This window comes from Thalia democratica, chromosome 9 (genome assembly GCF_965202585.1).
Source record: "Thalia democratica chromosome 9, ktThaDemo2.hap1.1, whole genome shotgun sequence".
NCBI classification, from domain to species: Eukaryota; Metazoa; Chordata; class Thaliacea; order Salpida; family Salpidae; genus Thalia; species Thalia democratica.
Genome location: NC_139173.1, coordinates 37,322,073 through 37,343,929, shown reverse-complemented (window position 1 = coordinate 37,343,929; position 21,857 = coordinate 37,322,073). Strand labels below are relative to the sequence as shown.

The following is a 21,857-nucleotide window of genomic DNA, read 5'->3' as shown; positions in this document are numbered from 1 at the left end:
TTAAAATATTTTCAACTCTCAAAAACAAATAAATGTTTTTACAATGTGTTGATAGAGAAATTAAAATTAAACAAAATAGTTTTAGCTTTTCAGTTGTACTCTACTGATTATGAAATATTTTGTTTTAACTTATCGGATTATCAAACACTTAAAGGGGACATCTAAAAAACAAATTATGGTTGTTTTAACTTAAAAAAAACATAACAGTTGGCTCAACAACAAAAACAATCAACACCAAATTCTTTACTGTTTCACCTCTAACCTTTTATTTTTAAGTGTTATTTGTTCAAACAATTTATCTAAACATGTGACAAAATATAAAAAAATATTTTAACAGTTATGTTTAAATATTAAATTTTTTTCTAACAGTATGTATATAGTTTTTAAAATATAATTTCACAGTTGGCACAGCAGCAGAAACAATCAGCGTCAAACGAAAATGCTCCATCTAACGGAAATAATTCTGATAAAGTTAACAAATCAGCGATGCCACTCACTATGATGGGAATGATGGCAGTTGGATTGATCGATCAAACCACTAATATGGGAAGAGAAGAAGTTAAAGTAATTAATTAATTATTTATTAATTTATTTAATTGATCAAACTACTAATATGGGGAAAGAAGAAGTTAAAGTAATTGTATATTTAATTTGAAAATTTTTATTTATTATTTATTTAATTTATAAGATTACTAATATGGAGAGAGAAGAAGTTAAAGTATTTATTTATTTGAATTATTTGTTTATTATTAAATAATTATTTGATTGATCAGGCTACTAATATGGGGAGGGAAGAAGTTGAAGTAATTATTTAATTATATTTGTTATTTATTTAATTAATTAATTGGTCAAACCACTAACATTGGAAGAATAAATATTATTATTTATTTATTAAATAGTTAATTGATTAGACCACTTATTTGGGGAAAAAATAGTGTTTACTTGATTACCATTTAATTTTTTGTTATTGATATATTAATTTATCAGACTACTAATATGCTCAAAGATGAAGTCAAAATTTTTGCTTATATAATGTTATTATTTATTTTCTGATATTTGAGAAATATTTTTGAGTATTATTTGTTGTCAAAGGTTTTTTAATACTTTTTATTGTAACAAAAAAGTAAAGTAAATAGTCAACTCCGTTTCTTATTAGTTCACATTATGATATGTAATTCTATGGTATTAAAGAAAATGAGTCAAAAGTGTCTAAAACAAATATTTCTACAACTACTCTGAAATTGTTATAAGTAAACATTAAAAAAATACTAAAAAGTAAGGAATTTTGTTCTTTAACACTGATTAAACAAGTAAACGTTTGTAACAATTAATTTTTGCTTAAAGACTCAAGATAAAAATAAAAATAATTTTAGGAGGAAATAAACGAAATAAAACCTCCAGAGAAAGAAGCCAAACCAGCTTTAGGTAGTTTGTTTATTAAAATTTATGTTTTAATAATTTTGTAACATGTTTTATTTTTATTTAAACATTTATAACATGTTTTAATCTTTATACAAACATTTCATATACACATGAATTTCCAGAGTTCAATGACTTTTAAACTATGTTGTTTGTTTTTTGAATGTTTGAGTTAGTAAACTTAACTGACTTTCAAATATTGTTTTAAAACTTTGTTTTTTTACATGTTCGAAACATCAAAATTTTATTTTAAAACAATTTATTTGATCATAAAAAGTATTTTAAAGATAAACTGTTGTATTTTATAACTGAATAGGCTATATCTCTTATTATTCACTTATTTTATTTAAATTTTAAACAGGTACGTCTTGGAGATCCAAAACCAAAAGAATGATGCATTTGAAAAAGGTTTAGAAAATTTTATGTTTATATTTTTGACAATGTTTCAATTTTATAACTTATTAGTTATATGCTCTTTTATTTTACAATTTCTTTAGAGTATTTTGTTTAGATTTCTCAAAATTTACTATTTTTTGAACAATTTTTTCTAAATTTTCACCAATATTTTGATTTTAAAGTAAAAAAAAATATTTTAGTTTACTTAAAATAGTATAAAGTATAAACATAAACAAGCGTTTTTTAACAATTCACACTGCAATTTAGAGTTGTTAAGTTTACTTTTACAATTTACACCTTAAAATATTTTTTTTATTAACAGAGAAGCGAAAGTCCGACACCAAAAGAATCAAGTTTTCCGAGACAAAGCTTCAGTAAGTTTTTAAAGTTTGCATGTTTTATATTAAGTTGGATTGTTGCAAAAGTAACACCACTTTGCAGATATTATCTGCATCAGTGATCTAATTATCAGAGCACTGAAGTAGTAAACAGTCTATTTTGCACGTTAATTTAAATACAATTGATAAAGTAATCAACTTTTTAAAGTTTTTACAGCTAATTTACATTCAAACTTTTTAATTTAATTTTAACTGCTTGATTTAGCCAAATATACATATTACTAAATAAGTGTTTTATTTTTGTGGAATTAGCATATAAAATATGTTTGTTGCCCAAATAAGCTACTTGTATTTGAACTTAAAATGTTTTTGGTCGTTAAAAGAAAGATTTGTTTTAAAAGTTTGTATAAGTACACGTTTTAAATGACAATTTAAAAGTTTTTTTAAACATTATAAAAGTCTAAAACATTTATCTACTGCTTGGGAATTTAGCTGTAATAATTAGGGGCTTTTTTGCTCTTATGTTTTCGTTACTATAACAAATTAGACTTTTTGGTTTGTTTTTTGACTACTATGCATGTTTGCACTGTAAGTAAGTTTTGAAAAGTAAAATATGCACATTTATTCGCTATGCATATATTTTTATTACATTTAGACACACTATAGTTCCACGGTTTTCAAATTTTTTAAAACACTCTTTTTTAATTCATAAAGTTTTGTTTTATTCACACATTTTTGTAATTCAAACTTCACTGCTAAAATCAATTAAAAATGAAAACTCAGCTTTCCACATATGCATGCTAATTGAGTATTACAACAAAAATATTGCAATTGAATTTGTGCGATTATGACGTAATTTTAGCCTCTTTATGACGTAATAACTCAGATATTGCGGCAACCGCCACATCAATGCACAATGTGGTGCAAGAACTCCAGAAAAAGGAGAAAAAATCAAAATGGAAAAAGTTCACGAATAAAATTAAAAACAATGACAGTGATGGTGGGTGAATAATAAAATATTAATTTGTTTGTCGTGAAAAAAAAAAATTGCATGAATGCCTGAAAAATTTCAAGTTTTTATTTTGTTGAAAATTTTGCATGGCTGTATGAAACTACTGCATAAAAATGGTATATAAATGAATGCTTTTCTAAAAACTGTTATTTTTTGCACAATAATTTTATTGGTTTGATTGATTATCAAAAATTTAAATAGTTAAATGCATGTTTTGCATGGCAGTATAGATTATGTACACAAAATTTTTGAATTATTTTGTTATACATCTCTTATAATTATATTAGCTGTTATAGATATCTTGTAGTTGTTGTGCTGTTAAGGCTTTAATCAACAATTTGTTTGTAATGTAAATTTTTTCAAATGTATTTAAAATGTTTATTTCATTAATTTTTTTTTTTTTCTTAAAATGTATAGTTGGTTAATTTTTTTAAGGGATTTTTTTAAGTTTTAACACAATTACACTTAAAATTTAAAAACTATAGCTTCATGCTTACTTAAAAATTGAAGTATTTATTTAGGGGTTTTTTCAAGTGTTCAAATCTTATTAAGAACCTCATAAAGTTTTTAAGTTTTCTGGTTCACAAGTTTTGGTTTTTAGTTGTAAAAATTTTAAAGTGAAAAGTTGAAAACTGAATTTAAATTGAAATTAACTTTTTACTCAGCTTAAAATTAAATCAAATGTAAAAAAGGACTATTTTTTAACTGAGTTTAAGTTTTTTGTTCAAATTTAATTTTTTAAATTAAGTATTTTAAATTATCCTGATAAATTTTATTCAAAGTCATAAGTTGTGCTCATATCGTGTATAAATATTGTTTTTAGAAATAAAGTAATACTGTTTGTTTGTATTAAGTGTATTAATTAATAAACATACAAAAACATATTTAGGGTTGCCACTTTACCTGGAATCCTGGAAAAACCTGGAACTTGACAATTTAGGCAAAAAAAACGTGGAAAAACCTGGAAATTTAACAATTTTCACATGTTCAGTAGTATAATTTTGATTTGACTTAAAAAATCTATCATATAAATAGAAAAAAATTGTCAACCTCAAAAAATATTTTTATAAAAAACATATTTAAAGCAGCTTTACAGTATATTTTCAATGTTTTTATACTATTTAACACAGTTTACTGTAATTATGTAATACTGTAATGTAACTTAAATTTAAACTAAAAATAGATCCAAAAATGTGTAATTTTAAAAACCTGGATAAAAATTTGGAAAACCTGGAAAAATTATGAAAAAATGAGTGGCAATCCTGCATATTTATGAATTTATTACTAAGTAGTTGTGATTATTCAGTTTACTTAATAAATTATTAAATATGTCAAATAAACTTAGTAATTATGCCCAAAATAAAACATATGTTTTAAAAGTGCCCAAAACACTAATTTTGATTTAGACCTGATTTTTGAATAAATAAAAGAGTTTGATTTCTTTTATAACTTTTCAGTATGCCATTCTAAGTAAACCTGTATTTACCTTATCTTTTTTCTCAAAAAAATAAACTTCTTAAGACCAAAAGCAGAAAATTACAATTTTCGACTTTTAATTAAAATACAACAAAATATATTTAATAAACTAAATTCTTAAAAAAAAAGTTCTTGAAGAAAATTATAAACACAAAAATTTGAAGTTGATACCACACAAAAAACATTTTACACTACATATAAAGTAATGTAATACCACATTATAAGCAACCCTAACCCAAATACCTATTTATAGCAAAGATTTATTATATTTGACTAAACAACAAATATATATAAATATAAACATATTACGTCACAACAGACGACTCGGTGACGTCATCGATGGCAGACATCTCGGCTTCGAAATCGGGATTCCTGATGAAGTACCAGGAAATGATGACGTCAGTGGGTTCCAAGATGTCACCGGTTCTGTGGCCCGGAAAGGATTACTACAACATGATGATCCGAGATTTTTTCCAACTTGAGGCTCCGTTTGCTGGTAATTTTTTTTATTATTTTATTTATTTTTGATAAAATATGGTGATAAGTGATTTTTTTTAAGTCTGAAGCACATTTCGCACCTTAAATATAGATATACTTTTGTATTATTATTTAGTTTTTATTATAATATGATGATCAGAGGTTTTTTTCAATTGGAAGCTCCATTTAAAGGCACTTCCTACAAAATCATTCAATTAAGTATGTTTTTTAATGAATCTTTCCAGGCTCACTTAAAATATTTGAAGGGTTCTTTGGAATGATATATAAGAAACGTTAAGTACAATACATATTTTACAATACCTTGTTATCTATTTAACTTTTCACAGGCTCATTAAATAGAAACAAAGAATAAAGGGTACCCTGGCACAGTGTTAATCTAGTTCAACATTTATTTATATTAAACAAATTAAATTTGACAGATTCTCTGAATAGAAACAAATAACAGCGGGCATAATATATTAGATACTATATGTATTTATTTACACATAATATTTACTTAATTTATTTCACAAATTCACTTAATAGAAACAGAAAACAAAAAGTACCCTGGCACGATGTATAAGATACATTAGATACTTTATGTATTTACTTATTCATTATATTTATTTTACAGATTCCCTGAATAGAAATAAAGAACAAAGAGTCCCTTGGCATGATATCGCTTCAGTTGTTTACGGAGAAGCAGCCAGAGATGCCGCCAGACATTTCATACAAAGATGGAATTTCGCTAAGGTTGGGTAACTTATTGTTTAAAGTAAAATCAGACCTATATAATGCATATAATGTAAAACTTAGGAAAATAAGTTAGATCGTACATCTTAAAGTTTTTATATGACACTTAAGTATTCAAACAACACTTAGCAGTTAGATTATGTCAAAAACTAGCTTCTTATTTTTTTGCACAATGGATATTAACTACAACCCTGGATGTCATTAAAATAATTTTACGCTTACATTAAAAGCAAAACATAAACTACTAATGATAATTAAAAAAATATTTCTAAAAATGTAATTTTTTGGTACTTATATATAAATTTAAGATAGTACAATGCTGTGTTAAAAAATATTACAGTTCTTTTATTTGTTTAAATAATAAATTTTACGTGCCAAATATATAACTGAAAAGGCATACAAACTTACATTTTTGGTACATACTTTATTATTAAAGTTGAGTATGAAGTCTATTTAATCAGTTTTAGGATATGAACTAAGTTTAAAAAACAGCTGTAAAAATGAAAGTTTTCACCATAATCTAAATAAAAATTAGTTAAATCACTGTGAATGTAAAATAAAAGTTTTAGTAGTATAAATAGTTACATAGATAAAAGAATGTTTGGTTTTTAAATAGGTCGAAAGTTACTTTTTTTTGACTTGTAAAGCTTAGTAAACATTTTGAGTCAAAACTTAAGGCTAATTATCACTAATCTATTTTACACTATAGGACATCGAATACTTTATGACTTATAAAAACTCTTTCTTATAAAAATATTTAAAAGTTCTTTATAAAATCTGTAGTTCCAGTTGTTATTGTGATTTTTTTACTATAGTTGCAATTATAGTCATCCAAAAACTTAGTCAACTACATAGCTGTTTTTATTCCCGATAACCTTTCTATAACTTATAAAGTAGTTTTATTAAACTGATAATAACTTAATATACACAATTTGATATTCTTTAATAACAGTTACAAAAGAAACGACAAAAAGAAGGGTTGCAATTTTTATTACCGAAAACTTACACAGATACTTCATTTCAACTTTATAATTCAAATCCTCATTTGAGGGTTCCACAAGCTACCAAAGCTAACATACAGGTTAGAACTAAAATTGTATACAAAATAATTTCGTTTTTGTTTTTTATCTACAGACTTGTTGTATTTGAACTAATGAATGAATTAAAATTTATTCGTTATTATTTTTTAAATTGTATAAAATCATGCAAATAATTTTTTTCAGGTTACTGGTCAAATCTATTATTTTGTAATAAATACTTCTGACTTTATATCCAAACTACTTACCAGTACAACGTACATACCACTTAAACAGCTTTTACTATGAATGTTAAGTGTTTTTTATTTGAATTAACATTTAACAATTTTTAAGCACTTTCTAGGTTATTTAATTCTATATAAAATGCTTTTATACAATTATTTTTTAAATGTAATTTCATGATAAATATTTTAATAGGTATTAAGGTCCTCTAGTGAGTGGTCTGCTGGAATCTCTGAAAATGACAGATCTATTCAAAATGCATACATATATGCCATTAATAAAGCAGAACACTATATTTATATTGAAGTTAGTTGATAAATAAAATATATGCTATTAAAAAACCGAATGTTACATATATAAAAAAGTAAGTCAATATAATATTTTTCAAAATAAGACAAATGTTATTAGCTGTGTTTTAAATTTATTTAATTTTTTTAGATATTAATTAAATAATAAAGGTGAATTAACATTAAAAAGGTCTTTGCATTTGATAGTTTAGAACAGGGTTTCCCAAAGTGGGCGATATCGGTATGTCCGGGGGCGATAAATAGTAAAGGGGCGAAAGGGTGGGCGAAAACTAGTAAGGGGGCGAAAAGGGGGCGATTTTAAAATTTTTTGCAGACATTTAGTTTTTATTTTTTAGCTTGCTTTTTTACTTATTTTAGCCTGCTATCAAATATTTGACCCTGAAGTAAAACTTTAACAAAATAAGTCCATTTCGTTTAAGTGAAATTTAGAGAAAAATCAAAAAGTTTATGACTCGTATTTTCAAGTAATTTTCATATTTTTATTCATATCTTTTCTCATTTAACAATTACATAGACGAATGGAAATCCTCTCACCATTTCATAAGTTAACATACATGCCATTTGTGATCATAACTGCTTTGTAAAAAACTATATTATTGGTTATAAACTATCACCCTATAATATTACCAATTGTTTCTTAAAAAATCACTTAGTTAGCCAAAAACAAAACTATACTAAAGTCAATTTTTCAATAGAATAAAAAAGTTGTAATAAATTAAGATAAATTTTATAAATTTTGTTTTGGAGCTTGCACTACTAAATTTAAAAAAAGTAACTTTTGATTATCATGTACTCACATATTTCTTATTTATGTTTGATAATTCTAAAAGAAGTGAGGTGGTTATAAATAGGGAAACTGTCTAGAAAGGTTTTTGGCTGTTTTTAATTCAGTTATTGATTATTTTCTTAAAAGGATAAGGTATTGGCAGACAATCTTGTTAAAAGAAAAAAAAACCTATATGTTAGACTTATATGGTAAGTTCTACCATCTGAACAAATATTTCCAAGGTAAAAACTTAAGCCTTGTGAAAGTCATAAGTAAGATAACCAGTTTTAGAAACCAATTTGAACTTTGTGAAAAAACTTCAAATATAATCAGCTTGCAAGTTTGGAAAACTGAAAACTTTAAATAAGTGAAGATGATGTAGAAGTGCCTTCATCTCATCTGAAACAGTTTAAAGTTGACATTGATAAACCGTTTAATTACATTTTTTGATTAAATGTCACGAAGTGGATTATGGATCCCTTCGAAGCAGATCTTTTTTAAGTAAACGTTTACTTATAGGAAACCTTCTCAGATTTACAAACTGACCTTGAACTTAAAGTAAATTTTTCGAAAGAACGATAAAAAAGCTTTTTGACTCAACAAAAACTATAGCAAAAGTTTTCCATCATTTGGGAGGAAGTTAGATTGTTGTTTATAGCTTTTCCTTGTAGGTTGTTGAGAAACTTTACAGTTCAGTTATCAATATCTTTAGCAAAATATCTTATCTAGATATTTGTAATTTGTGATTTTTTGGGATATTTCTTATTTAACCTGATTTGTATTGTATTTAAGTATGCTTTTTATACTAAAAATCTATTACGATATTTATTCTACAACAGGTTTGCTAAATGCCTAATGAATATAAATGATGGTAGACTTCCTCTTGAGTTTGCACTTTTTACCAAAAAAAAGTACTTTCTTAAACTTGACTTAAATATAGTCTATTACTAACTAATTATTAATAAAACAACAATATTTATAATATTTTATAGCTTATACAGATCTATTGTTTTAAATGAATGCTTATTTTATGTTTGAGTTGTTTTAATGCTTATTCATAACATTATTGCATTATAATATATTGTAATCTTCCACTTGTAAAAAAATTATCATGTTTTCTTGAGTTCGCACTTTTTGGTTTTGTTCAAAGTGTGAACTCAAGCGGAAGTGGTTTATGACTTTAAAGTTAGTACTAGTTATGTTTTGACCTGGTTAACTTTGTAGTTTATATTTGTCGTTTTACATCACACAAAAAAATTTAATAAAATAGTGATTTTTACACATTTTTTTTTTAAATATTTATTTGAAAGACTTTTGTTATTACTTGTTGAATCTGCATAAATAAAAAAAAATTGATAACCATTAAAGTTTTTATTTCAAAAAAGATTATTTTGGCTTTAAAGGAGCATAGATTTGAGGTCTCTATTTGAAATGACTTCTATTTTTAACTTAAGAGATTTTAAAGTTAGTTTTACTTTCTAAGCTGAGTTATTATTCTAAAAAATGTATATTTTAAGGAGATTGAAACAATTAGTACAACTGTTTTTTGTTTTATCTTAGTTCATAATATTTTGAAAGTTAAAATTGTTGTTTATTTTTAACGTTTAATCCTAGCTTTAAATTTTTCACTATTTTCCTCTGTTAAATTATTAGAGGCTGATAGCTAGATTAAAAATTCATTTCTGAACTGAATTAAATAAGCCTTCAAAAAGACTGTTACAGTTACAAAACAAATGTTTAACCTAATAAAAAGTTTTTTTAATTGATTATTTTCTATTCACAGAAATAACTGTAAAACCTTTAGTTCGTTTTTTAGTTAGTTTTCTTTAGTTAGAAAATAAAATTATTAGAGTTGAGGTTTAATTTTTTAAAGGTTATTTCAAATAAAACACTATTTTATGGTATTCTACTATAAAACATATAGTTAAAAAAGATTAAAATTAAATTTAAACTTTACAACTAACTTGCTTATAATATTTCTTAGTATTAAAATTAATAATTTTACTGTATTAACAGAAGCTATTAATGAAACCAGTTTTCATGTTAGACAATCGACCAGTCGGTCAATCTTCCTCAAACTAGATCAGCAATGATGTTTAATTTGTTAACCATAATGTGCCAGATAAACTATTTATTCTTTTGTAGTTTTTTTAATCTCTGGTATAGAAATTTTTAAATATGCCTATTTATAAAAGAGTTTAAGTATATTGTGCAGCTTAAATAAGTAACTGAGCTTTAAGTTCTAAATGTCCTAAATTCTTTTTATGAGAGATTATTATAATGTCAGGTTTCAGTTAAGATTTTAGATGGGTGACTTACGGTCCAGATACAGTCAAATTTCGGCCCGCTAAATAACTTGAAAACTACTTGTGCAACACAAAAAAAATCTAGTTTTTTGATAATTAATATTTTGAAAAATGCTTTCATTTTTGTTTTTAGTTTACAGTAGTACTTCTTAGATCACAATAGTACTAATAATTTTATTACTATTTTGCTCGAGTTTTTTAATTTTCTTGTATGTTAGTTTTTTAAATTACGCAGCCCGCAAGTACATTTTTTTAGCAATTCAAAACTAGAAAGGATTTTTTAGTAAATATGAATTGCTGACTACAAAAGTTGTCTACCACTAACCTAAGGATTCATTACTTTCAAAATAATACATATTTAAAGAGAATTGATTACAGAATACATAGGCTTTTTATTAATTAAGTATTTCAATATACTTTACTGGGCTTATTAAAAAAGCAACTGTAACTTATTTTCTCAAGCCCTGAAACTACTTTTACCACAGCCCAAAAAGCAAGCATAAGAAGTACCAGACTAAATTACATTTCGAACACAACTTTTTTGGCTAAAAAGTGCGTAGTCGAGAATAAAATTACTCTATTTTATAAAATATTGGGGGGCGATTTTTTTTCAAATTTCTAAAAAGGGGGCGATTTCTTAAATTAGTTTGGGAAACCCTGGTTTAGAACAATATGTGTTATACTTATGAAAATGTATAAAACAATACTTTAATGCAAAAATTAGTAAACTGAAACGAAATTAATAAAACATGTCAATGAAATACATGATTCACATAAGTGTACAAACTAAGTTCAAAAGGTCATGAACTCAACAGCTGAATATAAGCCAATTTAATCTTCAGTATTATTTTATAAAGTTTATATTTAGTTTACTCCTTTTAGTTTTATATGAGTTGAATATTTTAGTGAAATTTTAAGTTTTTATTATAGTAAAAAATGTTTATCTCTTCTAAAAAATCTGTTACAATATTTTAAAATTAAATCTGTTTAAAACAAACATGTTTAAAACAACATATAAATATTAACTAATGTTTCGAAACACTTTTTATAGTTGTCATTTATAGTAAATATTTACAACAAACTTTAATAAAAATTTTAACACTTTGATGATAGTTGTGCCTATTAGTATACTATGAATAAGTTTAAAAGTTTTTTTTAGTAAATACAATTTTTTTATTACAATGGTACAAACACTAAATTTGTAATTTTTACAAAGTTACCTATATTTTTATTTATCAAAGTTGTAATATTTTCAGAATCAGTTTTTTATTACAATGATGCAATCATCCAGAGTTTTCAATTCAATTTGTGAATGTTTGTACAAAAAAATTGTGGAATGCCATAAAATAAATAAAAAATTCAAGTTGTACGTTGTTATGCCATTGATACCCGGATTTGAAGGAGATTTATCGTTAGTTTGAATTAATAAGAATTCTAAATATTTATAAATGTGAGTATTTTATTTTAGTCATGTTGCATCTCAAAAAGTACTTTTTTTAGTAATGTTTTTATTTTTGATTTATAAAGTAAGATAAAAACTAATTTTTAGCTTTAACTTAACTCAGTCATAGAATCTTATTTTCATAAAGTTATACATAAGTTCACATTTATTTTTCTTTTGAAGTATACTAAAATGTTTATATACATTAAATTTACAATAAAAAAGCTTTTTTTCAAAGTTTTAAAAAATGTTTTAAATGAAGTTTTAAAAAATTGAAAACGTTTGATATAGGTAAGAATGGTATCAAAAATTTATTATAATCATTTATAAGTTTAAAACAGCTGCTAAAATGTTAAATTCAAAATGTCACAGTTTACTTTACTTTTATTCTGATGATTGATAACATATTTAACTTTGAAACTAAGTTAAATAAGCGTTTAAGTTGTATATTAAAAATAAATAGTTTTTATACGTTGTGACAATTAAAAAAATTTTTTAACATGTTTTAATTTCCTTAAAAGACTTGATAGCTGACCTTTTAGAAAAAAAATAACAAAATTGTTTGAAAATATTTCAATGAAGTTTTTAATAAATTAATTAAAAATAGCAGAAAACTACTTAATTGTTAACTACTATTCTTTTTCAAATAATTTTAGAATATAAAACTCTAGTAAGTACAATAATTAGTCAGATATTAAAGAAACAAGTATATTGTAGTAATTTTTCTACCAATTTTAGTACGTATTAATTAGAAAATAATTTTAATGGCAAGCAGGAAAAGATATGTCATTGTAAATAAAAATAATTATTATAGATCAAGGTTTCCAAATCATTTTTTTCATAAAACCCCTTTGAAGAATTTAAAAAAACTATAGCCGCCTCTCTTAAAAAAACAGACTAGTATTAAGTACACCTTAAGACCTTTTTTTTTGCTCTTCATCATCAACTCTAGTATATCTAGTTTTAATTTCAAAGTCTATAGTTCCCCTATGGCCCCTTAAATTTCTGAAATGGCCCCCCAAGGAGGCCATATGGCCCACTTTGGGAAACCCTGTTATAGATCATTAATTTTAGTATAACAAGCGCTGATGTTATTTTGATCTTTTTAGTTTGCTAAATAAAATTTAGAATTTAGCTGCTTAACTACATGATAAATCAGAATACTGTAGTAATTAAACAACTATAAAAACTATTTATTGTTTGTAGAAACCCTGCTGCTAGCAGATCAATAAGAGTGATGCTTCATTATCAATTCAAATCTATTTGCAGAGGACCAACATCTTTGACACATAGATTAGATGAATCAAGTTAGTTTGTATTAACTATATAATTTACAAAACTTCAAATATTTCTATATATCCCTTTTTATTTTTTCTATGTGATTTAAGTTAGTTCTTAATGAAAATAAGTACAGAAATCATAGACAATAGCCATAATAAATATTTTTTTTTTCAATTTTATAAAAACTTGATTTATTATTTACAGTCGGCACCGGTAAATGGATGAAATACATAAGTTTCTGTGGGTTGAGACAAAAAGGAGAACTGAACAACAAACCAATTACTGAAATAATTTATGTCCACAGTAAAATGTTGATTGTTGATGACAGAATTACAATTATAGGTAAGTAAAAATGTTGTTACTGAAATCATCTATGTTCAGTAAAATGTTGATAGCTTATGACAGAATTAAAATTGTTAAGAAGAAAAAATGGCATTTCTGAAACTGTTAATATCAATGGTAAAATATTAATAGTAAATGAAAGTACACTACAATTGTTAGTGCTAAAAAGATTTCAATATTATATTACAGCACGTTTATTGTAGTATAAGCTTTTTTATTAAATATAAAGATTTTTTTAGGGATGTTTTGTTAATTTAAACTGAATTTGTTTAAAGTTTTAGAGAAAGGTTAAAAAGTTAAAACCTTTTTATCTTCTTTTAAGTTTGTTATGTTTAATGAGTTACAACAAACTTTCTTAAACAACGTTTTTTAAACAAAAATCTGCATTAATTTGTGAAAAAATTATTTAATGATAATAAATTATTCTAAATATTTTAGGATCTGCAAATATAAACGATAGAAGTCTAATGGGTAACAGAGATTCAGAGGTTGCCATTATTGTGGAAGATAATCAATTTGTAGATTCTATTATGGATGAAAAGTAAGTTGTTAATTTATTATTAATATTAAATTTATTATTGTGGAAGACAACCAATTTGTTTATTCTATTTTGGATGAAAAGTAAGTTATTTATTTATTATACAGTATAACACTATATGTATATACTCTTAGAGCTTAGTTTGTAACTCGTCTAACCGATAAAAATATTCACATGTATAATTTTATCTACAGTGTATAAAAAGTTTTTTTTTAAACAAAATCTACAAAGTAAGAGTGTTTGTAGAATCAGTTTTGGTAGCTTGGTAATTTTTAATGACTTTAAAACAGGGTTTCCAAAACTTATTTTCACAATCGCCCCCTTTAATAAAATATAAAAAACAATTGATTTGCTTCATTACAAACCCTAATAAACTAGTGTAAGTTTCAAAATTCTAGACCCAAGAAGTCTGGTGTAAATTTCACATTTCCGTCAATTATGGTTCAGACTATTTTTTTGTTCAACTATACATTGCAAACCCCAGAATATCTAGTGTAAGTTAGTTGTTGCCGCTTTACTAGTTATCACCACCTTACTGCTAAAAATATCAAAATTGCCCCTTCCTTTTGCCTTCATACCACATATTGTCTAAAATTGTAAAATCTCCCCTTGTTGAAAACCCTACTCTAAAGTCAACAACTAGGCTTGATTTCAAAATTATTTAAAGAAGTTTTTCCTATCACACTTTATATAAAAACTAATACACTTCGAAAAAATCGACAAAGTTTTTATTTTATACTGATTGTATTGTTTTGAAGTATTTTCAGATTCTTCTTCAGCAAACAACATAATGAGCATAAAATAAAAACGTTGTCGATATTTTTTAAATATAATAGTTTTTATATATAGTTGAAAGATAAAGACAAAAAATCACAAAGAACAATTGATATACTTTAGGAGGTTTGAGAATCTTAAATATCATAATATTGTTACTAGCACACTTTAGAAAAATTTTAACTGGCGTTTTAAAGCAGAGTGTTTGTAAATAAATAGTCCAAAAAAAATTCTATTAAAGACAATAATATTTTTTTTCTAATCACAGGCCGTTTAAAGCGGGAGTTTTTTCGTCATCACTGAGAAGGAGATGCTTCAGCGAGCACCTGGGACTTTTGGACCAATCAGACGACGGCAATTTGGCGGGATACGATCCACTCAACCATGACACGGGAGATATTGACATCCGGGACATTTGCTGTGATGATTTCTTCATGAAAGTTTGGCTGAAGAGAGCTATGACAAACAGCAGTGTTTATGAAGAAGTTAGTTAAAATATTATTCAAATAAAAAATATTAATGAAAGTTTGGCTGAAGAGAGCCCTTACTAATAGCATTGTTTATGAAGAAGTAAGTAAAAATATTGGTAAATAAAAATATTATCAAAGTTTGGCTAAAAAGAGCTATGACAAACAGCAGTGTTTATGAAGAAGTAAGTTAATATATTATTAGAATCTGTTTTTGATAAGATCTAATAACAGCAGCTTTTGTGAAAAAGCAAGATTTTTTTCTCTTTCACGAATGATCTACCGGATCCAGGATCCGCCCTTTTTTACTAAGATCTAGATACTAATTTCTAAAATAGACCCGGTATAACACTAATACTTACTAATTAAAAAAGATTTAATTAACATGGAGACCTTAAGTAATTTATAGGTATTGTAAACATAAATTTGATAATAGCAGTATTTACGAAGAAGGTATTTTAAAATTAGATTATACTGTATAAAGATCGCACGGCAGCATTGTTTATGAGAGATTAAATTGTGAAATATTTATAGATTTTATTTTTATATCTAATTACTTAATTAAAAATAACATTATAACTGTGACAGCTTTTATGTAATTTTTTTAAATTTATTTTTATTTTCCAGGTATTCAGTTTTAACATTGTAACTGTGACAGCTTTTATGTAATTTTTTTAAATTTATTTTTATTTTCCAGGTATTCAGATGTGTGCCTTCCAACCAGATCAGTTACAGCAACGAAATAGAAAAATTTTACCAGGACAGGCTCATTGATAAAGACGTTGAAAAATCAAGAGAAAAATTGAAAGAAGTTTGACTTTTTAATTAAATAAAAACTATATCGTTACAAACTAAATAATCGTTTGTATTAAACACTGAAAAGTAAAAAATACTGAATTTGAAAACTGAAGTTTTTTTTTTCAATTGGTTCTTAATAAAGAAGATATTTTTAAAAGTTAAATAAGTAATGTTGTACTATATTTACAATTTATTAAGTTAAAAAAGGTATCAATTATTTTATTTTTCAGGTTATCGGAACCCTGGTTAATCTTCCTCTAAGGTTTCTCTCGAAAGAAGATCTAACTCCGGAGGCGCTTTCGATTGAGGGAGTTTTATCCATGGGTGACACTTTCTTGTGAAACTCCCCAAATTGCGACGTCATAAATTAAGGGGTTTCTTTCCAGTAAAATGTCCAAAGTCCTAAATGTTCTGTAAATTTTTGACTAAATCAAATAGCTAAAAATTTAAGTTGGGATAAATTATGATATTAGTTGGTAACTATTAATAAAAATAAAGTATCCTAAGTATTTTATTAAGTATATATTGATAGTTAAGTATTGTTTTATAACAGAATATTTTAATGATTGTTATTATCACATAGTGTTATGTTGTCATAGAAATATAGCTACTATAGTTTTAAAAAGTTGAAAAAATTGTATATTAGTTCAAGTTTTTCGGTATTTTGTCAAAACTATGTAAATTCTAGACGTTTATTTTTTTATTGGAAACCCTTTATAAAATGTTATATTGTTTTTAAGTTATAAATAATATTTTCTCATTAGATGTAATTCATTTCCTGTCCAATCTGTTTTCTTTTTTATTTTATTATGCCTAATAACTTCAGATTTTTACCTTTTAGCTTATTTTATACTTTAAAGATTTATTATTATCATGACTCAAATATCAGCTTTTTCTAATATTTGAACAATTTTTATTACAAGATTATGTTATTTTATACAAACTAAATGCTTACAGAAAAAAAAAAAATTTAATGCAAAATGATAAGAAAGCTATAAATTTGTTAAACTTGTTAACTTGTTTTTAAATGAATTAACCAAGGTCTTGCTATATATTTTTTTCTATTACGTTTTTTTATAATGAAAATATTCTGAAATTAAAAAGATAATAACCGTATAGTTAATATATATAACTAATTAAAACATTTTACTAGGTTTTTTGCTGTAAAAAAAGTTTTAAACTTAGTAGAATGTGAATTAGTTTTGCTTGCCTTTTCAATATTTGCTTAGATGCAGTACTAATAATATTTTATTACCTACTTTAATTCATATCATAATTCTTTTGTGCCTTTTATATTAAAGCCAATGATTATTTTAATTTTTTGAAGCAAACTTTTTATGAGCTGCGAAAATTTAATTGTCGATTTTTTATTTACTTTCTTCATTTTTACTTTGATTACTAAACTATTTTTTGTGCTTTTATACTTTGTTTTGCTAATATATCATTTTTTATTTATGTTTGTGATTTTTTGTGCTATTTTAATATAAAAAGCTATCTAACATTCAATTTTATAATTTTGTATTTTCACGACTATTTTGATAAATTTACTTCAATAAATTTTGCCACCAATTGATATATTTAGGACAATAAAATTACATTTTGTTTTATATAGAACTTTGATTACGTTAAAACACAATAGTTTGTTATACAGCTAAAATGTTAAACAGCTAAATGTTAAAAACTTAAACGCTGTATTCCAAAGCTATGTTATTGCAAACTTAAATAAAACTTTCATTTATGTATTTTTGAACTTCATTTAATAGCAAGGTGAAGTTTAAATCTAGTTAGCGTAGCTTAAAAATAATTATTTTTTGTAAATTTTTAAACTCCTGTATTAAAACTATAACTAAAGTTTTTTTCTAAGTAATCTGTATAACGAAGTTCACCCTGGAGTCAATAAGCAAAAAATCATAAGTTGTTACAATAATACAATAAAAAAATGTTTTAAAGTCAACCTTTATGTGTGATACGTCTGAACGAAAAGACTTATTTTTTAAAATATTAGTTATTTATTTAGAATATGTTCTGTTTTATTGGTTAAAAAAATTTAAACTTAGTATTTAAAAAGTTTTATATTGTCAAAAATTTATAACATTATGAAAATGTTTTTTTTGAATTGTATCTTAGACTCTACAAATTTATTTACATAATAAAAGCTAGACACTTAACTGATCTTTAAAGATTTTTTTTTATTAGTAAGCAAAAAGAAAAAAAAATTTTAATTCAAACAAAATTATTCAATCTTAAGTAAATGCATTGAAAGTATAAGCAACAAATTTTGAGGTAATTTTATGCTTATATTGAAAATTATGAAGTCATTTAACAAATTTTTAGAATGCAACTGCTTAAACTTTTCTTTTAATTTTTAATAATATATTTAAGTGTGTATCTTATTTACTAAAACAGAAGTATTTCTTGTCTTAACTTAAGTAATTTTTCACAAGAATGGTTTTCTTATTTTCCTTCGAAAAGTTTAAACATATTTAATAGTAAATTCATTGAAAGCAGATACTTATTTGTACACGACATTACCTGTTAATGTTTTTACATAAGTTTACATACACAATAGTTGAAAATTGCAACCAAGAGTAAGATAGTGTTTAAAATTTACATTCAAATAATTGCTGTAAGTTTGCACCAATAAAATTAATTAAATCAAACTCATAAACCTTTTTTTCAACTTTTCTAATCAGTGCCATATTAAAAGTTCAGTATTTAATGTATTCTTTATATTGATGAAGTTAAAAATTGGTAACAAAATTAGTTATGACAAGTTTTATACATAGAGCATAAAGAATATAGATGCTTGTTGACTGAAACGCCGAAAAACAGTTTTGTATATTTTTACCCAAGTCACCAGGATTAATAGAAATTCAAAACATGTATTTCCAACTAAGCATTAAAAATAACCAAGTTCTAATATTCAGTACAGTAATAAGTTGCAAGCTCTATCACTTTTAATTTTTCATAAAACTAATAAATTCAATTATAAAATTTGCTTAACAAAGACTTTTGTATGTGTAAGCATTGGTAATAATGGAGTTCCTTATTTCATCTGTTCATTTCTTAAAAGTAAATCTACCTTAGAGCTCCACTAAGAGCTATAAAAGTTTTTTTTCATATAACATTGAGCTCAACTTGTTAAGTAAATTGCCAATAATAAAGATATTAATGTAAATTTATTTTATAACACTATTACAAGCTACAAAAAGCTGTATTTAATTTCAATTTAAAATAAATAATAATGTTTCTAACATTAGGTTGTTCAAGAATATAAAACCGATAAGTACTTGACTATGAAGTTACTTAGAAAAAAAAAGATATTAATAACCTTTTAGCTAGAGCTACTTATTTATCAAATATCTAAAAAAGTAATATTATTTTAAATAATTCAAACTGCTGAAATTTTGTTTACAGACAACTAAACTGAGTTTGTAAAAGAACGACTTCAATTAAAAAAATATTTAAACTTTAGATATAAAGTATCTTTAAGGTTTAAAATTATGTAGAATTGTTAATTAAACTTTCGGAGCAAACAATACTTCTAAAGACTAACTATTTATTTATACAAAATAATTATGTCTTGAGTTTAACATCCGAAGTTAAGTATAGTAATATGTATTTTAAGCATAAAGTATTACTTAACAAGTTTTTAATTCACAATTACAAGCTAAGTTACATCATATATTCAAAATCTTAATAAAAACTCCCATTGCAAGTTTTATCCAAGTTTAATTTACACAAGTCCTACGAATTTTCTGACCAAAGTTTTTTATATTAAGTTAGTCTTTTGAAAGATACTTTGGTAAAAAGTTTCGCAAGTTGTATTTACAAAGTAATTTATATACATTTTATTACTACTAAATTACATAATACGCATAGCTCGACAATAACAATGATGTTAACCTTATCTAAAAATATATATAAACTTTTTAAACTTAACATCCATACAACATAATAGCTCAATGGCAAAACACCCAATTATCTAATCCAAAGGTAGCAAGATTGAGTCCAAAGTTAGTTTTTTTTTTTTAGCACATAATACAAGATTTGTTGCAAGCTGAATAAAAGTTCGTTACTTCTAAAAATTCATCTTTATAATATTACTATGCATTAATTGGTAATAAATAATATATATATAATTGTTTGTCTTAAAATTGAATAGTTCACATAGCCTAACGTTAAGTCTTTAAATTAACCGCGTAGCAGTTGAAGCGATTGAGGATGTTGTTTAGAAGCAACTGCGTAGCGGTTGCAAGATCAAATCCAACGTGGTGCACATCAACAAGGTCCACGTCCAAATACAAATAAAATGCACACTTCAGAGTACTTTTTTAGTCTACCAAGTGAAGTATTAAAAAAATTATCTAACTAACGTAGCTAGCTTTATTAATTGAGTTTTATTCAGTCAAATTACCTCTAATGAGATTCGATCTTTGTTCAACTGCTACGCAGTTGATTCTACGGCTTTGAAACCGCTAGGCTACGAGAACTATTTAAAATGATGACAAATACTTGTATATATTTTCTACGTATCATTAAATGCATCACGAATTTTTTAAAGATAGAAAATCTTTGTTCAACTTGGAGCAAATGTTGTTTCTTGTATTAAAAATTAACATAGCTGGGACTCGAACTTACTACCTTCGGTTTAATTGTTTCTGAGTTATTACCACTAAGCTATAATGTTATGTTATTCATTAAGTATTATAGATTTATAAATATACTAGTTATTATAATACTTTTAGTTACAACAAGTAAAATTAATTATAAAATGTAGAAGTATACGTTAATTAATATGTGTGTATTAATATATAATTCAGTTTCAAGTATTAGCTTTAAACATATTAAAACAATAAAAATACTAACTCTAAATTAAACTTTTGCAATAAGTAACAAAAAACAAAGATTATTATTGTTAAATTCTTTCCCTAAATTACTTGTTTCAAAGTTTTGAATACGATTAAATTATTACAAATTAAACGATATATATAGGGAATTTTAAAGAATTTTTTCTTGTATAAAAGTTTACTAGTTGTATAAAACTAAAAACTGTTTGCTTAAAATAGATAATAAACCATGCATTCGAAAAAACTAAACATATGTTAAGTTATAAATGTTTCAAAAAAGTAAATTTATAGATAATATTTCCACCTAATAGTTTTAAAAATCAACGTTGAAAAAAACAATTAGTTCTAAAAAAGTTGTATATATAGTTTGGTATAGTTTAAAAGTTATTTTACTACAGTTTTTCTAGAATAAAATAAATTTTTTAGTTAACAAACACTGGAACAGTTGAACATACTCAAAGTTTTTATCATTTACCAAACAAAATTAAGATTAATATTTATAATTTTACTGGTGCTTGAAAAAGTAGTTGGTTATACTAAGTATTTACTCAAAAATATAAGTTCCGCAAGTTTTTATATTTTTAAAGAAAACATAATAACTCACCAGTAAAACTTTTATTTAAAAAACTTTTTACTTTTACAATAAACACTTCTACTGTAAAAAGACTAACAAGGTTTTTACTTAAAGTTTTGTTTTAATATTTAGTTTTATAATCAAAACAATTAGACAAAATTTTAGTTAATTAATTTAATTGTCAAACAAGACTAATTTAATGAAATCTTTAAAAAACTTAAAACTTCTATCAAACCCAATGACTTATTAGTCTTTTGCAAAATATTTTAAAATAAATCTGAA

General features: G+C 24.5%; 1 protein-coding gene across 2 annotated transcripts in view; it reads left to right on the top strand.

Moving 5' to 3' along the window:
- LOC145845257 (phospholipase D1-like) overlaps positions 1-16,623 on the top strand; it is a 33,101-nt gene extending 16,478 nt beyond the window's left edge. The window contains exons 14-29 of one of the 2 annotated variants that reach the window (XM_082952682.1): positions 403-564; positions 1,374-1,425; positions 1,781-1,827; positions 2,138-2,189; positions 3,040-3,153; positions 4,961-5,137; positions 5,753-5,871; positions 6,824-6,952; positions 7,326-7,436; positions 11,767-11,921; positions 13,158-13,258; positions 13,437-13,574; positions 14,013-14,115; positions 15,155-15,371; positions 16,051-16,164; positions 16,382-16,623. In XM_082952682.1, the coding sequence (XP_082808808.1) occupies positions 403-564; positions 1,374-1,425; positions 1,781-1,827; positions 2,138-2,189; positions 3,040-3,153; positions 4,961-5,137; positions 5,753-5,871; positions 6,824-6,952; positions 7,326-7,436; positions 11,767-11,921; positions 13,158-13,258; positions 13,437-13,574; positions 14,013-14,115; positions 15,155-15,371; positions 16,051-16,164; positions 16,382-16,492 (1,902 nt within the window). In that variant the 3' untranslated portion in view covers positions 16,493-16,623. The remainder of the gene's footprint in view (positions 1-402; positions 565-1,373; positions 1,426-1,780; positions 1,828-2,137; positions 2,190-3,039; positions 3,154-4,960; positions 5,138-5,752; positions 5,872-6,823; positions 6,953-7,325; positions 7,437-11,766; positions 11,922-13,157; positions 13,259-13,436; positions 13,575-14,012; positions 14,116-15,154; positions 15,372-16,050; positions 16,165-16,381) is intronic. The other variant, XM_082952683.1, reaches the window with a different exon arrangement.
- The last annotated feature ends 5,234 nt before the right edge of the window (positions 16,624-21,857 follow it).